Source organism: Amphiura filiformis, chromosome 20, assembly GCF_039555335.1.
Source record: "Amphiura filiformis chromosome 20, Afil_fr2py, whole genome shotgun sequence".
NCBI classification, from domain to species: domain Eukaryota; kingdom Metazoa; phylum Echinodermata; class Ophiuroidea; order Amphilepidida; family Amphiuridae; genus Amphiura; species Amphiura filiformis.
This window is the reverse complement of record NC_092647.1, coordinates 5,397,720-5,417,068: the sequence shown is the minus strand read 5'-3', so window position 1 is coordinate 5,417,068 and position 19,349 is coordinate 5,397,720. Positions and strand designations below refer to the sequence as shown.

At 37.0% G+C, this 19,349-nt stretch overlaps 1 protein-coding gene across 1 annotated transcript in view; it reads right to left on the bottom strand.

Moving 5' to 3' along the window:
* Nucleotides 1-19,349, bottom strand: part of LOC140141935 (electrogenic aspartate/glutamate antiporter SLC25A13, mitochondrial-like) — a 52,837-nt gene that overhangs the window by 32,683 nt on the left and 805 nt on the right. The window contains exons 2-3 of the mRNA XM_072163818.1: nt 5,116-5,172; nt 4,428-4,570 (exon numbers count right to left, since the gene is read on the bottom strand). Coding sequence (XP_072019919.1) covers nt 4,428-4,570; nt 5,116-5,172 — 200 coding nt within the window. The remainder of the gene's footprint in view (nt 1-4,427; nt 4,571-5,115; nt 5,173-19,349) is intronic.

The following is a 19,349-nucleotide window of genomic DNA, read 5'->3' as shown; positions in this document are numbered from 1 at the left end:
TGTCAAACTTTACCTCTAGTACGTGAAGACGGCCTGATTGGCGCGAGGTTCATATCGGTGCGTATGCACCAAATATGTATCTTGTAAACCTTAATAAGTTTTGCCTTGCCTTGCTTCGTAATCCTGTTTGGGCTGGACAAATTTTTTTTTTCCACTTTTCCCCAGTTTCCCCTAGGTATTTCGTCTTTAAGCTTACTGATATACAGGGATTGAATACGAGTGTCACGGCCCTGGTTAGTGTGCATTCAAATCAGAGTATATCCTTAAAAGTAACCGGTGGATTTGCGAATAATTTGTCGACATAAATGACCTTCCCGGAGAAACGGTAGCCCAAAATGGGTTATATTTCATAATATGCAGACGAATGGTCAAATTAATAGAAAAATACCTGTGATAAATTTATCTGTACACATTGTCGCACTCCGAGTGACGTATAGTATATTTGCAACCCTGTGGTGGATTTACGAACAATTTGTCGACATAATGATGTTTATGCGGAGAAAAAGGTGGCCCAAAATGCGTTATTTTTGGTAATATGCAGACGAATGGCCAAATTAATAGAAAAATAGCTGTGATGAATTTATCTGTACAAATTGTAACACTACGAGTGACATATGGTATATTTGCAACCCTACTGTGGATTGGCAAACAATTTGTCGACATAAATGACCTTCATGGCGAAAAAACGGTAGCCCAAAATGGGTTATATTTGGTAATATGCAGACGAATGGTCAAATTAATAGAAAAATACCTGTGATAAATTTATCTGTACACATTGTCGCACTCTGAGTGACGTATGGTATATTTGCAACCCTGTGGTGGATTTGCGAACAATTTGTCGACATAAGGATGTTCGGGGAGAAACGGTGGCCCAAAATGCATTATTTTTGGTAATATGCAGACGAATGGCCAAATTAATAAAAAAATACCTGTGATAAATTTATCTGTACAAATTGTCGCACTACGAGTGACATATGGTATATTTGCAACCCTACTGTGGATTTGTGAACAATTTGTCGACATAAATGACCTTCGCAGAAAAACGGTAGCCCAAAATGGGTTATATTTGGTAATATGCAGACGAATGGTCAAATTAATAAAAAAATACCTGTGATAAATTTATCTGTACAAATTGTCGCACTCCGAGTGACATATGGTATATTTGCAACCCTACTGTGGATTTGCAATTGACCTGGGGAACATATTGGAACATTTTGCACGGTCAGCTCAAAAGACATCACTAAGTTCTGGGGCCAAATCTTAGAATTGCGTTATCTGGACATCTGTAAGAGGTACAGGGCTCAAACTCGGTGACAACTCATGACCAGGGGTGAATTATGGAACATCTTGCAGGGGTCTGGTCACAGGTCATCTGGGTCAAATCTTAGAATTGCATTTTCTGGACATCTGTGAGGAGTACAGGACTCAAAACTCGGTGACAACAAACCTCATGACAGGGGAACATTTTTGGAACATTTTGCAGGGGTCAGATACCTCCACAACACCAACATGCCCCAGCTAGGTTTGTGGTCTATGACCACCATTTGCCTCTAGTTGATTTTTCAAATCGTAGATCCTCCCTGCTAGGGGCATGTACATCCTCATGATGTGACTTTCAATGTTATACCCTTGGCATTTACACAATTTTCCCATCCCCAGTCAATTGGAACTGCTGGTTTCTTTTTCAAATAAGTTCAACAGCCAACAGTAAATGTACTCTAAAGCATGCAATCTCATGCTTGGACTAGTATTATGCTTGCTAAGTATTATTATTTTGTATTTTGTTTATGATGCCAATGGAACTTTAAGCACATACTAAACCATAATTGAAGCAGGTACTGCAATGTGAAGACTGTGTACTGACTACTCTACATAATAGTGGACTGCTGTGCATGTCACTGATTCAAATGTCAAATTCAATAGGGCACTAGTAGGTTTTATATTCATTTACTCATACATGTACCATCCACTGAGTGTGTCTTGAAGTTTAAAAATCAGTTTATATTTTTTGTTGTTTTAAAAACAAACAAACTTGCAAAATCAAGGGGTCAATGTGGGATCTGTAATTTGTATAGCATTTTACCACCTATAAATTAATATGCATTTTACCAGCATTAACTGTCATGGTTGACTAGAATTATCATAGCATGGTTAAGTCAAGTATGTGTGGTGATCCAATTATTGAAATTGTATATCCGTGGAGAGAGCCCCTGCTTACTACTTGAAGGATAGGCAAGTGTATGTAAGTGTTGTAAAAGCAAAATCTTAACGAGATTACTTAATTATCTATGATGCAAAAATTGTGTAGGTTTATATGAGGTCTGAGTGCTCATGTGGGTGAATATTATTACTATTTTTGGGGCACTGCAGAAAATGTCACATTCAGGTGAGTCCCTCATAAAGGATAGGGCATTTCCTACATTTATAAGCACACCTGGTATGAAAGAAACAAAGACGGATATTGGAAATCTTAGGGATCTTTTATTAATATGGTATGGCACTTCATATCAACTAATCATATGAAATTAGGGAAACTTGAATAGGCAATTTAAGTTAATTTATTAAATCCTGACTAAAATTGATCATAGTGTAACATTTCCATGGATTCCATGGATGTCAATAATGATAAGTTGGCCAAATTGACTAAGGCAATAAACTTGTTTGTTTTACTAACTTGTCTTGTTTTGTATTTAACATTCCCTGTTTATTTTCAAATGAGTTAAGACATGGACATTTTATGAAACCAGCAAAAATTTGATGGCGGCCATCAATAATTAAAGACACAGATAAAAAGAATTTATCGCGTCTGACGTCATCTGTCAATCAAACTCGAGCACGGTTTGTTTACAAGTGTCGTGATGATTACTTGCTGAACACAGATTTATAACCGGGCGCCTTATTGTTAATTTTGCACCTTTCGACATGCAATTCATCTCAAAAGTTAGGTCTTTATAGTAGGAAACTTTCTTTGGCGAAGGCACCATGTCCACAATGCCTAGAAAAGCTGCTTTTTGCAGGTTGTAAAAGTACGGAATTTTTCGCCATTTGCTGCGTTTCCTTTTCTCCGATCAGCACCAGATAGATCGGTCTTCCTTTTACGCGCTGATTAACCTGTGTTAACCAATCAAGGATCGTAATTTACAGTGACATCAGACGCGATAAATTCTTTTTATCTGTGTCTTTAATTATAAATGTATCCCTGTGACTATACGGTCAATTAATGTGTGAGAATCCTGATGTGGATATCAAGCTGTTGATTTGGAGATTTCCAATCAAGCATGTAGGCATGCAAAAGACTGAATATGATGGGGACTGAAAATTCAAGATCTAGTAATCTACACATGTAAGACAAACCTTCCTGAATAAACCAATCAATCATGTAGGCATGCAAAAGACTGAATATGATGGGGACTGAAAAATGTAAGACAAACCTTCCTGAATAAACCAATCAATTAGATAATAAATCTTTTGATCTTATAGGGTACTATGTAGCATCATACACTTTTTAGACCCATACAAGTTCTTTAGAGAGTTCAATAACTTCAGTTCTAATTAATGGTTTAGACAGGAAATTATTCATGTATACCATGTGCAACAAGCCTAAAATAGATGTGATGAGTACACATTGTTTTATCATGCTATACATTACATGCTCTTTTGTAAGCAGCATCTGAAGAGTTTCATCGCAAAATGCAAAAAACCCAGTTGAGAAAAAGACTAATTGTGTTAAATGAAAATGTGGCGTTTATCGCAATATTGGATATATTGCGAGAGGTTGCCATATTTAAAAAAAATGTAATTGCACCATCTTTCGGCAATCATTTGGCAGTGTTCTCTATTTTCATGTATTTGGCGCTTATCATGTTTTGCAATAAAACTCTATCTATAACCAATTTTTTGCTTTACTTATAGACTATAGTCCAGTAGCAGAGCAAACTGTGCAACATACAGTGCTAACGTGACAAAAAGCCCCCTTTTTTCATGAAATCACCCTTCCCAAAATAATTCCTGTAGACATATTTGTTTTGTGAGGGTACTTATTGTCAATGCAATTCAGCTAAAGCATGCTAAGGCACCAAGGCAGCCATAAAATGTGTCCAAAAATACACATTTGAAGGGGCACCAAGGCAATGGTAAGGGGCACCCTGGATGGCAAATTGCCTTCAGGTGCCTGAGTTATTTTGATCCCTGTAGAGATGTGCATCCCTCACTTCTCTTTATGCCTGACGCCACATAACCTACATGACTTGATACCTATCAGCTTCAAAACCAGCTTTGAAAGGGACAAGCAATTTCACTACTTGAGCAGACTGCTTTCTTTTTCAATCAAGATCCGCCAACCCACATGTGGATGTTCACTCACAGTTTGGGAAGCCCGGCACCAAAATCATGATGGACTTTTCAGTCTCCAATATCAAAATACTTACCCATCTTTTGTCTGGTCCACAACACCAGCCAATAGTTTCATAGTTTGAGGATTGTAATTTCTCTCTGGTTGCATACCCAAGTAACCTCTGATCAAGTCCGACTCTGTCATAAATTGCTCCCCTTCTTTTTCGACTGTAGCATACTATATCAAAGGTAAAAGATGAAAGTTCATAGCTTCATGTGGGATGCATTTCATTGGATTGGTACTACATTTATTTTATTTCTATACACATACTTTACAGGCCTTCATTTTTAAGGAGCGCGATCGCGCAGGCGCTCCTACCGCGCACCTCAAAGCATACATGTAGTCAGGAGGCAGGAGCGTTAATAACAGCGCTCCTTATTCATGTTTAACATTTTTGGAATTTGTTTGAAGTAGTAATTATTTTACTGACGCTCATTTCAGAATTCAGACGAAATGTCAAAAATCGCAGGAGAGTGATTTTGAGGAGCTCGATCAGGAGTGTGATTGATGATTGATGATTTTCAACAATATTTGAATATTATGCAAACATTCTAAAATTTATAACCTCATCAAGTCAATTTTATCTTGACCAACAAAATTAACCTACAAATTAGCACAATATCATTACATAATGAAGCTAAATCTTGAATTTACCATTACTCAATTAATGCAGCCATTATATGATTACATCTCTCTGAAATTATCCAATACAAACTACTTACTTTTGTGAATATGTTCCTGAGTATAGCAGGATCAGCACGTTTCATGAGGTGTAATGCCTGCAGGATAAATTGCAATGTAAAAAGAAATTAGATGGCAAACAGTGAGTTTGTAAGGGAACAAAATTGAAAAGATTCAAAAGGTCCTTTGAAACAGCAAATTATAGGGGAGCGAGAGCTAATTTTAGGGGAGGGCTATTTATGAGCTAGGGTTATAAATTGTTGACAATTTTGGTATATCATCAAAAGTTTAACACCACTGATTTTATTATGACCAACTTCTGGTTTGGTTACAGATGGGGAAGGAGGGATCAGCTTTGTGATAAAAAAATATATGGATAAGGCTTCATCTATCTTTGGATGGCAATATATATACAAATGTATGTTCCCTTGTACCGGTACCATTAATTCAAAACTTCAACTTGCCAAAATGTTAAATGTTTACTTCATCAAAAGCAATGGATTATAACTAAATGCCAATCCATTTTTCTTTTAATTCCCGATATGTACCAGATCTTAGCTGGGCTTATTAAAGGTGTCTGTATCAGGGGTAGCGCTAGAACCAAACACTCCAGTGTCCGTAGGGACCCCCGAACTTGCCGAAAATTAAAAAGTAGGGGGTCCGGAGTAGAGTTTGGCGAGTCAGAGTTGCACAAATGCAGCACAAAATAGTATGTCTGCAATAGCGCTAGATTGAAAAACTTGCAGAAAATTTAAAAACAGGGGTCCGAACTCTATTTTGGTGGGTCCGGGACCCCAAAATGCAACCTAGCGATACCCCTAGTCTGTATGCAGATTTGGTTCTGAACTTGAGGTGCATGTATAGCATTACATTTTAGTGCTGACACCAATTTACACTGTAGCTCACAAGATAAAATGAATGATTGAAGGAACGCAATGTGAAGGATAATATTTTTGTACTCATACATGTACATCTTCAATAAACATTTGATGCAATGCAAATCAATCATCACAATTTTCAATGATAAATATTATGACATCACATTGATGCGATGAGTATAAGCAATCCTTCCTCCATTCCATTATTCAATTGGTATGCAAATTTTACGAAAAACAATACTGATAAAATATAATGAGGCAAATCATGTGATGTAACCAGACCATTGGCGTACGCAGGGGGGGTGTTACGTGTGTGAAACACCCCCCTTGGATATGTTCCAAAAAAATAAAAATGGGGGGGAGAAAAGGCAAATAAAGAGAGAGAGAGAGAGAGAGAGAGAGAGGGGGGGGGGAGGGAAGAGGAGAGGAGGGAGATGAGCAAGGCATAGGGGACATATTATTACAATTATCATAGGCCTATAGATTCCTTAAACTACCCCGCCCCACACAAATTTATCTCACCCCTAGGCCTATACCCGGTTGACCGGCAACGTACGTAAATGTGTCGATACATGTTAACACTCCCCCCCCCCCCACATCATTACACCTTTTAATACCCTGGCAACGTACGTACGTAAAGGTTTTAATTGTTAATTGACATGGATATAGGGCCCACATGTTAAAACCAACAGCTCTCCACATCACACACTACACCCTACCCCCGGACCCTACCCCGGCAACGTACGTAAATGTTTTAATTGTGCAAATTGAGTTCGGGCCCTTTTTCTGTTTGAAGCAATGATTTAAATAGTGTAAAAAATATGCACCAAATGGCTTCAATCGGACCTTCATGTTGCAAATTTTTCCAAATTCTGCAGGAGGGAAAACTCTTGTTCACGAAAGGCTTCATGTACCGTTATTTCACCTATTTTTGGCTTTTTCAAACTAAAATTTTACACACTATTAATAGTGCCAAAATGGTCCACCAAATCGCTTCAATTAGGTCTTCATCTTGCAAAAGTTTCTTATTTCTCAGGGGTACATCCTCCTCAGACACCCACCTGCGTAGTGGATAAACAAGCAGCCATTTTTGATTCCGCTTTCGACATTTACCAATTTGTGTTTAACACAATTTATAGGCCTACAACTGAAGAGAAAACTTGTTCACGAAAGGCTTCATGGACCGCCATTTCACAAATTTTCGGCTTTTTCAATTTAAAATTTTACACACTAATAGTGCCAAAATTGTCCACCAAATCGCTTCAATTAGGTCTTCATTTTCCAAAAGTTTCTAATTCTGAGGGGGCACATCCCCTCAGACACCCTCTGCGTCGCAAGAGAAGCGCTGACGGGATGACCGCTACGCTGCCATTTCTTTATTTTGGTATTTTTATTATCACACCCCCCTTGAAAAATTCCTGCGTACGCGCATGAACCAGACAATATTAATTAGTCAGCTGCAGAACCCTATTACATATCACTTAAGAGCCAGTCTCCCTTATTATGTACCCAAATCAGGGGGTTGTGATACAAAAAAAATAGAATTTTCTCTAAAAATAATTTTGGTACATATTAGCACCAACAACAACTCACATGTAAAATATGAGCGTGCACAGCGCCTCGTTCAGCTTGAAAAAATTCTTGAAATTTCAGCCTCTCTGAGCCTTACTTGCAAATGGTAAACTTTGGAGGTGCATAACATTGTGCGCCATCATCATCCCAACCTGCATTTTGCATTTTTTAAAGTACCAAATGGTTACATTACAAAAACCAAGAAAAAAATTGGGATCTTGATGGCGCACAAAATCAGCAAATCCTATGATTTGATGAATAGCGCCCCCGTGCAAACTTCAAAGCATCATAACGGGCTGCGCCATCCATATCCCAAGTCCGAACACGGTTGAAATGAAAGACCTCCATGGCAAGTTTCATTTTTCAGCAAACATTTTTTGGGATTTCGTTGGCGCACAGAGTTAACCAGAGAGGTCAAAGGTCAAAATTTCCTATTTTCGCACGTCGTGTAGGCACGAGTGTAGATTGCGCGCCAACGGCACCTGTCTCTCCGAATAGGATTTCATCAAAGAAGAGGTAATTCTCTGCAGGAACTGAAAAAATTAGCTTGGGATCTCTTGATCTTCATATTTTTCTGATTTTTTGAAAATGGACTTAGCCTCATTTTGGAGGTCAATTTGACCTCTTTTTCCCACTCGCTGCACAATGTGGGCTTTTTACTGCATCCCAAAAAGATGCGCCAACAAGATCCCAATTTTATTTTTCATCGTCTAGCTTCTTTGGCGACCAGTAGACAAAAAACAAGCAACAGCTAATTGGGATCATGTGGGCGCACTAATATAAAAGAGGTCAAAGGTCACGCTTTGTGCCAAAGTGATGCATATTTGCCTATGTGCGACACGAAAGTGGAACTTTGACCCATAATAAAATGTGCGCCAACAAGATCCCATCTTACTTTTTGGATGATTGGATAAAGGGGCTTATGTATAACTGATAACAAGTTTTAAAAAAGTGGGATCATGTGGGCGCACTAATTCAATAGAGGTCAAAGTTCATACTTTGTGCCGAATTGGCATTACTTTGCCTATGTGCAGCACAAAAGTAGAACTTTGACCCGCAATAAAAATGTGCGCCAACAAGATCCCATCTTACTTTTTGGATGATTGGATAAAGGGGCTTATGTATAACTGATAACAAGTAAAAAAAAAGTGGGATCATGTGGCGCACACTAATTCATTAGAGGTCAAAGTTCATACTTCATACAAAATTTAACGATTTTTAGCCTAAAGTTGCCGAATTCAGCAACCTTTCACTCAAATTTTGACAACATTTTTTTTAACTCTCACCAACTACCATGATGGAATCAGCATCATCTGAAATGCACTCACACAAGTTTCTATGCACGGTTGTTTGATGGCATGGAAAACTGAGTCATTTTTAAGAAAAGTTGAACAATGATGGCGCTATTTACCTAAAATCTTGTTTGCATCTTTACAAGGGGTAGACACTTGTAAAATGGCATTAGAACATCGGCAAACAGACTAACAAATTACAGGGGAATTTTTTTAAAACTTTTTATCATGAAATGTAAGGTTGAACTCATATTATTTGGATTATTTAAATTTAAAATATATGTAAATAGCGCCGTCAATTTGAACTGAAATACACATTTTATAGAATTAAAATTACCACAAAAAAGTTGAAAAGGATGAATAATTTGATATAGAAACAAAAATCTATGATAAAAATTGTTACAAAATATATGTGTATTATATGCAGTTTATTAATGTAATAGCTGTTGGTATTATTCAGGTCTAGAATAATTGAACATTATAATAAATTTTTGTTAGAAATATTAATAAATGATCACATCAAACAACTGTGTATGAGACATGTCTGGTGCGCCCACATGATCCCAATTAGCTGTTGCTTGTGTTTTATCTACTGGTCGCCAAAGAAGCTAGACGATGACTAATAAAATTGGGATCTTGTTGGCGCATCTTTTTTTTTGCAGTTTAAAAGCACACATTGTGCAGCGAGTTGGAAAAAGAGGTCAAATTGACCTCCAAAATGAGGCTAAGTCCATTTTCAAAAAATCAGAAAAATATGAAGATCAGGAGATCCCAAGCTAATTTTTTCAGTTCTTGCAGAGAATTACTTCTTCTTTGATGAAATGCTATTCGAGAGTCAGGTGACGTTGGCGCAATAATACAGGCGTGCAAATATGTGCGAAAATAGGAAATTTTGACCTTTGACCTCTGTTAACTCGGTGCGCCAACGAAATCCCAAAAATTTTTGCTGAAAAATGAAACTTGCCATGGAGGTCTTTAATTTCAAACTTGTTCGGACTTGGGATCTTGATGGCGCAGCCCGTTATGATGCTTTGAAGTTTGCACGAGGGCGCTTTTCATCAAATCATTGGATTTGCTGATTTTGTGCGCCATCAAGATCCCAATTTTTTTTCTTGGTTTTTGTAATGTAACCATTTGGTACTTTACAAAAATGCAAAATGCAGGTTGGGATGATGATGGCGCATGATGTTATGCACCTCCAAAGTTTACCATTTGCAAGTAAGGCTCAGAGAGGCTGAAATTTCAAGAATTTTTTCAAGCTGAACGAGGGCGCTGTGCACGCTCATATTTTACATGTGAGTTGTTGGTGCTAATATGTACCCAAATTAATTTTTAGAGAAAATTCTATATTTTTTTGTATCACAGATGGGTACATAATAAGGGAGATTGGCTCTTAAGGTAAATAAATAGGCCTAAATGTGTTCAACTTCAATTTGCTAAATTGTAAATTTGTATATACTGAAATGCCAAAGTGGAATCATTTCTGGATCCAATTTTAAATTGCTTAAGGGGGTACTACACCCCTGCCCAATTTTGTGCTTATTTTTGCATTTTTCTCAAAAATTATAGCACGTTGGGACAAGTAAGATGTATATTATAGGGGCAAGGACTACAACTACTGCACTAGAAATTTTATTTCAGCACAGACAACAGTTTTGGAGTTACAGTCAAAAATGAGGGAAAACCAATATTTGATCAATAAATCAATTTAACTACTTGCTTTGAGTTGCTGAATTTTCAGTGCAGTAGTTGTAGTCCTTGCCCCTATAATATACCTTACTTGTCACCAATGCGCTATAATTTTTGAGAAAAATGCAAATTTAGGCACAAAATTGGCCAGGGGTGTAGTAACCCCTTAAGATTGGGAAGAATCAAAAACAACAAAATAGAAGTGGCATGTACCAGGGAAGTGGGAAGTGCCACCTGGCATGTACCATTACCGTATTCATTCCAATAAGCACCTATGCCCCAATAAGCGCCCACCCAGGGTATTTTCAATTTGCTAAAGGGTACCATTAATGTTGAAGTGACAGGATAGATGTTGTACAATGTACAGTGAAATAGCAGAGGACTACACATCCTGTGTAAACTTGCACCGGTAATGCATTTTCAACATCAGAAAAGCTACATGTACATGTACTAGAATGTGTCAGAACCCTTAAATACGTAAATTTGTCTCTAATAAACATCCCTCACAAAAAATTAGGTAAACCAGGTCAAAAATAAGCGCCCACCCAAAATGACTTTGTTGAATGAATACAGTAGTTTGTTAATGGCTGTATCTGGAATTTTTTCAAAACATCTGACACATAGTGCTGTATCACATACTGGTATACGTAGGTTAGCCCAATTTGCAGTGGAAGTTGTATGCGATGTGGTTATCAATTTGTCATGAGCGGATCACATAGGCAGGGTGACTCGATCAGTCACAACAATTAAATGCACTGTGCAAGACAACCAAACCACATAATAATAGACTACCACTTAACATTTAAATAAAGTATTATAAAGTCAAAACTCAGTGGGGATGTGTTTATATACAGGGGTGCGTCTGTGTGTGCATCCAAGTTTTAAACACCATGCGAGTTATGCGACACAATCTGAACCACTCCGGCCAAAGTTGGAAATTTTGAAATTGAGTTACGTTGTTGCGCAGGAAAAACCTTGTAAGTAAATTTTCACTGAAATCACTTATTTGGCAAAACAGGGAATTAGTACAAATTGTCAGGTTTGAAAGCCTAATGAAAGATATGAATTCATCATTTTGCGGGAGGACACAAAAACTGCTTTAGAACTGTTCAAAGATGTTGCTTTTTATTAGTTACATGTAGTGTCCTTTTAAAATTACTTTGAAAATACCTTCAAATTTAAAAATACCTTTTTTTGAAGATGTCACTTTTTATTGGTTTTATAAGTGCCCATCAACTAATTTGAAAATACCTTCAAATTTGACAGTTTATACTCTTCCCTGTTTTGCCAAACAAGTAACAGTGGAAAATTTACGGAGGTTTCCTTCCCCGCGACAATTACCCTTAGCCTACTGATACATGTTGAAGTCCTTAAATCCCTGACATATTTGGTTGCAAAGTTGATTTAACTTTTTATGCCCATTTTCTTATCTTTTTTATAGTTGTTTGCTTGTTATTTTTGCACAGATTTCTCAATTTTGCTATTGCCGATTTTGGTCCGATTGGCTCAGATCATATACATGTAGGCTACATGTACAAAAACTAATCAGCCTTCAAACTTGTGCAGAATTTTTCCCAAACAAAGGCTCTCCCAAGGGTGTTTTTAGTCGCACTGGATGTCTACAAGGGTAGGCCCTAACTTTGTTAACTTGCATTAGGCCAAGAAAAATTAATTGTTTGTTTGCCCTTTCATGAAAAAAATCAGGAGGGTCGGCAGGTCGAATTGTTTTTTATATGATCAATGTAAATTTTGAAGTCCCACATTTGTTTCACAAACAAAACAGAAACAAATACAAATGAGAACAGTCATGGAAACATAACCATGAGGTTTCATTTGCCAGTCTGGGTTTCAAAACGCTCAAAAATATCTTAGAAAAGTATAAATTATTTTTTAACGATTTTTTTTTTAACGTTATAAATTTTTTCGGTCTGTCGGGAAAGGGCAAAACAAACATTTTTTTCCTTGGCCTTATCGTACACATAACCACATACAACAATGCTGTTAAAATTTTCTTGTTTTAATTTTAAAGTATTTTGCAAATCAAATAACAATTCAGGCAGTGACCACATGGCAAGTAAATTGACACTGAACAAATCGTTGCTCGGATGACTTAATGGTGTATAATCTTCTTAAATATATTTTTTTAAATTTGAATTTTTGCAAGAGCCTGAACCAGCGTTCGAAAAAGGGCCGGTCAGCCGGCCATTGGCCTGTAACTTTTTGGCCTGGCCGGTAACTTTTCTGACTGGCATCTATAGTTGCCGGCCCGGCTGGCCGGTAACTTTTTAAGATCAAGCCCGGCTGGCCTGTAACTTTTTGAGGCATATTTCGAACACTGGCCTGAACTTAGGTCTGGAAAAACATTCATTTCCCTGGAATGTAGACAAATTTCCCTCCAACATATCAGGATTTCCCACCATTTCTTATGTATTTCTTTATTTTTAAAAAGCACAATTGCCCTCCAAATATATAATTTCTTGGTAATGAGATTCCTGGATTAAGTTCTTGCACTTAATTGTGATCTTCTAAATACTAAAAGATAACATAAATAGTACTGCGGTGCTCAAATCCTTTTTTAACAGACGGTGGATGAAAAGTACAGAATTCAATACACTTTACATATGAAATTTATGAAGGAACACATCTTTTAACTTTAAATAGTCCTAGTACTACATACATATGACATATCATCTATTATCAATTTTTTTAAATTATATTTTCAAATCAAACCAAGATCAACAAATTATATGCTGTGGCACTAGTGGCTTCTCAAGTCATGATGAGTAAATTTGATGACATTTTTGTCAATAGTCTACTATTGACAAAAAATCAGTATGATCATCTCACAAAAATAAACCTTCCTTAACAGATTTGAAATTTTGAATGAATGAATAATTAATGTGAATTCTCAGTATTTTTTAAGGTCAGCACTCTATTCAATTTGAGAGCATCAATATTCACAATGATTGGCAGACTCTGGGACCAATTCTGGTCGGTGCATTATCATGTGATCATAATATATACAAGTCCCAAAAAATATTTGATTCATTCCGTTGTTGAATTGAGTGCTGTACCAGTGTTGTGTGTGTTTAGCGTGACATTGTATTCATTTGACAAGAGTTTACTTGCAGGCCAAAGAAAATTTGATACCGGTACCAAAGAAAAAGAAAGAAATAAAAGGAAGAGAGAAAGTGCTAGATTACCTGGAAGGGCTGCCACCAACATCTTATTATTCTGAACATACAGTCCAACCTCTTTTATCCGGACCTCTTTTATATGGATCTCTCTGTTATCCGGCTGTGAAATCTTCACAGAAAAACATGTTTTTGATGATTTAACACTTAAATTCCATGCTCTGAGTGCTTAGAATGGCATATCTATGTTGCATATAGCACTCCAAACCTATCTTTTAGTGCTATTATATCCCATTATTAGCCCAATCTTTTGTTGTCACAAATTCAGTCCTTGGAACTTTCAATGCAGAATTACATGTAATTCACTTATCCTGATTTTTCACTTATCCGGACAATGCTTGGTCCCATCATGGCCGGATAAAAGAGGTTGGACTGTATGTAGAAATTTGATTCAAAGCTGACAATCCCCACCAACTCCCAAACTTTTTACCAAGATTTTGTAATTCACTCATAAAAGCCACTAATTTAAATAATTTAAAAAAAAATCTATTTAACTTTTAAAACATTAATTAGTACTAGTAGGAGTTGTTACCGATTTAAAAACCTAACATGCTTGATGTATAATAAAAATGTATACCATGCAAGACTGTTTAGCACTAAAATTAAACTTATTATTCATACATTCATTCCATTAATTATCATGTTATTTTTAATTAATAATGTCAAAGGTATCTCCAGGCTTGGTGTGTTATTTTCAAAAGGTCATCGGCCTATATGAAGTGTGCACCAATGATTCCTTTACCTGGTCAGCTACTTGGTCTATCATGATCTCAAAGATTTTGTAATACCCTTCTCCAAAACCCTGGCTCTGTCAAGTTTGATAAAATGTCATATTAATTATTTAAAATATTAACATGTTAAAAACATTATGTACCGTACCATACTCTACTAAGAACTAAGGCTCTCACCTAACGGGTAATAATTATGTACTAGGTACCGATAGAATTTTTGGGCAGGGAAATTTTTTTTTAACAAAAATTTACAAATTTTTTTAAAAAATAAAAAAAAAAAAAGAAATCCCTAAATTAAAGATTTTTTTTTATTCATTTATTTATTTGGGTTTACCTGTTGTTAAACTGGCATTTTGTTCCAGGTAGGCCAAGGATGGGTGTGAACTCTGGTACTCAGGAAATGGTGAATCTTATTATTTCAATAGAATAGATACATCTATAAAACCGGCTTTATGAAAAATATAAATATGGGGGAAATCTGTTCCAACCACAGAATTAGAGAAAGAAAACCGGGACTCCCTATACCGCCACATACAATCGCTCCTTCAGCTATGGGGAGAAAATTGGGGGTAAAACAATTCTGCGTCTCATCTGATGCGTCTTGGTACTCGCGTGCAGTTCGAATCAAGTGCATCTCTCAAATGCACCCTTCATCCATGTTGCGCTTCCAAGGGAAACAGAATATCCCCAATTTTTGCTCCATGGTGGTCGAGTCCTGATTCTCTGTCTTTAATTCGGTGGTTCCAACTGACCAGCAGGGAACCAAAGGCTAGATCCAAGAGGATACAAAGTCACACTAGCAAAGGATAATTTTAAAGTAAAAACAAGGTAATAAAGTTTATTGGCCAATGCAATGCACAATAAACAGATTTACCCCCTGCGAAATAGCCTAGCCCAATTGTGATTGGGTTTCTAGGTGCAGCATTCTTAAAGTCCAATCAGCATCAAGGCCTATTGTCTGAAGCAGCCAATAGGATTTGTCGATCGCCCAGCCTTGTAGGCCTAATTTCCAGGAAACAAGCACACGCCATTCTGTCACGAAAGGAGTAAGACGTAGTTTTATTTGTGGAAAAATTTTCCCACCCACCACTCCCAAACAAAGCAAAATAAAAAATTAAAAAATTTTCTTTCTCTTTTGTAGTTTTGTACTGAGTTATTTGTAGTGGCTTAAAGGGGTCTTGGGGCGCAGGAATAAGCGCATACTTAAGTGTTTTGCAGGGAAAATTGGAGCAATTATTCAAGGGCATTATATATGCGGGAAAACCAGATGGATTGGCTCGACTGGGGCGGAAAATCGGCCAGGGCCAGGAATTTCATCCAAAATGGGTAGATATTATGTACTTGCCCCTATAGGTTTTGGCATTTACATGGTTTCAAAATAATTCATAAAATGATGAATGCAATAACCTTACACTTTATATAGGAAGAGCTCGGGAAATTCCCGGGAGGGGGGGCCCGTACCTTACAGGGAGTAATGTAGGGAAGGGTTCAGGAATTTCCCGGGGAGTTGCCCCAGTAACTTACGGGTAAATAAAATTGATGTAAACTTCTCTGAGTGAAGTTGGATTATAAAATTGTATATGCATTCGGGAGGGCCCGTAACTTACGGGCCCCCAAATTGGGGTTACCATACAAATAAAAGGAATTTACACAAATTTGGTATTTTAAAATCCAACATTTCGAACAGATAAAACTTTTCTTCAAGGCTCCCGCTGGACGCGAATTCTTGCGTGCAGACGCATTTTTGTATTGCTGGACGCAACGTTCAACAAATTTCATCAATCCGTTGCGTCAGTTGGACGCAAGTTGATTCAGCCCAAAAATGAGTGATTATAAGCCAAATTGGTGTTTGCAATGATCCTATTTCGTAACTTCATCATCCTAAAAATCATGAAAATTTTCTAAACTTCCATCGTGCATAAATTAATATTTTAGCAGCATATCTACCAGGTATTAAGCAAAGGGTTGGGGATCGCATTTTAGTCTTTGACTAAACTGTTTCGAGTTCAGGGTTGCTAAAAGTAGACCATTTAAGCCTTAAGTTAAGGGGCTGTATTTGGTGTACACGTCACATTTTGAACAGAGCAAAAAACGACCATTACTTTATAGTTGCGGAAGAGACTCGCTTCTTGTATTCTGTCTTTTTGCATGCTTTCCGAACGACCGCTCTGTTTGATGGCCTGGGGAAGTCCCGATTGATTTGTTTACAAGGAAGCATGCTGGACTCAACATGTGCCGCTAACGTGCGGTTAATGTAAAATATTTATCACAGCCTGACAATATTCCATTTTTAATATTTTATGTTTATTTTCTCATAAATAATATAGGTTTCCTTTATTAGTATTATTGTTACGATGAATAAAAGCAATTTTAAAGACAAAATCCAAATGATAACCCTTTTTTTTTTTATTTTTGGCAGCGCGTGTTTTAGCTTTGTAGCATCAACAACACGTTAATTTTAAAAAAGAAATGCGGAAGTAAAATTACGAACGAAAATTTGCTCAAGATTGACAGACTTTGCTCATGTTTTTGCACCTGTTTTTGACCAAAACTGACACAGAAATGAGAAAAATTATCATAGCGAATGGAGATGGAATATCACGGCTAAAAATGCACTTTTATTTTTTTAACAATCAACATTTGATGAGGTGTAGACCGGGTGCGATAATGTGTATCGTCATAATCGTGAATTTCAGATGGATGCACAAAAATCTGTCTGGACGCAAGTTTTTGCAACCTCGTCAGCAAACTTGCGTCATTACGGACGCACATTTTTAAAACCTTAACGGGAACCCTGCCGGGAGGGCCCCGTACCTTACAGGGAGTAATGTAGGGAAGGGTTCAGGAATTTCCCGGGAGTTGCCCCGTAACTTACGGGTAAATAAAAATTGATGTAAACTTCTCTGAGTGAAGTTGGATTATAAAATTGTATATGCATTCGGGAGGGCCCCGTAACTTACCGGGCCCCCAAATTGGGGTTACCATACAAATAAAAAGGAATTTACACAAATTTGGTATTTTAAAAATCCAACATTTCGAACAGATAAAACTTTTCTTCAAGGCTCCCGCTGGACGCGAATTCTTGCGTGCAGAGACGCATTTTTGTATTGCTGGGCGCAGCGTTCAACAAATTTCCTCAATCCGTTGCGTCAGTTGGGCGCAAGTTGATTCAGCCCAAAAATGAGTGATTATAAGCCAAATTGGTGTTTGCAATGATCCTATTTCAGTAACTTCATCATCCTAAAAATCATGAAAATTTTCTAAACTTCCATCGTGCATAAATTAATATTTTAGCAGCATATCTACCAGGTATTAAGCAAAGGGTTGGGGATCGCATTTTTAGTCTTTGACTAAACTGTTTCGGAGTTCAGGGTTGCTAAAAGTAGACCATTTAAGCCTTAAGTTAAGGGGCTGTATTTGGTGTACACGTCACATTTTGAACAGAGCAAAAAACGACCATTACTTTATAGTTGGTCGCATGTCACAAATAGGTCACCCAAAAATGGAGGAGCCGTAACATGAAACTGCTTTCTTCACACTTCAAGTTTGGTTTATTCTAAAAGTATAGTACCTATTGTGGAAAGTTTGGTGTCATTGTGTAGATAATTATGTTCTTTGTCAAATACAAAAAACCCCAAGTCAATTGGACAACTACTTTGAGATTTATACTTCAATATGTAAGATGTGTCAATGGGGGAGCCGGGGCGGGGGAGCCCCATAGGGTTGTACACAAAATTGTGAAAATATGGCAAACTTCAAACCTTTGTATCTTAAAAAGTACAACTAGCATGGACCACAAATTGCACATATATCATCCTGGAATATAGATCTACCTCATAGTAGATCAACTGTAACAAAAGATGTAACTAATTAATTGCCTAATTAAATGCTAATTAAGACAGTTTTTCCTATATGTTACTGTACAAAGTGTACACGTAATGCTCTGACATTTCTAAATGGCCTATCTTTGGCCCGAGTCATCCTGCTTATTCAAAAGTACACATATTTTTAAGGAAATTTGATGAGGAATTCAATTATGCTATTAGTTTTAGTGCCAGAAATAGAAGAAAAAAGTTTTGATTGATAAATGTCATAAAAATTGTAAAATTATTTTACAATTTTGACCACCCTGTATGTTTAACACAAGGGATACCAAACTCTTTCTTCCTAATTTGTTTGAAGGGCCCATGAAATGTCTTTCTGAATCCATATTTATTTTGAGCTACATAGCTTTCAGAAAAGAAAAATATGGGGTTCACTGTGACAAAAAAGATGATAATTTTGTTGATGTTCCACCCTGTATATTTCTTACCCACCCTGTATTATGATGTTATGTTTTGTTGATTTGGCATCCTTGTAATATAAGCTTTCCAGAAATATATACTTATAATGGTCTTAAATGTATTTATTAAAAGTTGTGTTGAAGTGAATCACAATTGGTGATATTTTCCTCATTTTACATTATGTTACACAAAAGATGACCAATTCATGACATGCGACCAGTTGCGGAAGAGACTCGCTTCATGTATTCTGTCGGTCCAACATCCGGGCTATCTCTAGTCTGACTTGGGCCCAAGCTTCACGTGGCTCACGGTTTGTAATGAACGACATAAACCGGCTGTGAATTGAAGGAGACTAGTCACTCCAGAATGGAGTAACAACATCGTCAATTTCGGAAAAAACAACACTCGACCATGGACTTTAATTGTCGGTTTGTCATTATATAAAACGATAAATCAAGTAAGTAACTTCCACTCTGAAAACTTAGAAACTTGTTTGATTCCACTGACTATTTGCGATCGAAATATACACAACACCAATGACAGAATTCATCAAGAAAAAAATCGAACCAAGGACTTGTTTTCACTCAAATTTGAGTCGCATCATCAACCGGAAGTGACGTGGCACGGACCGACAGA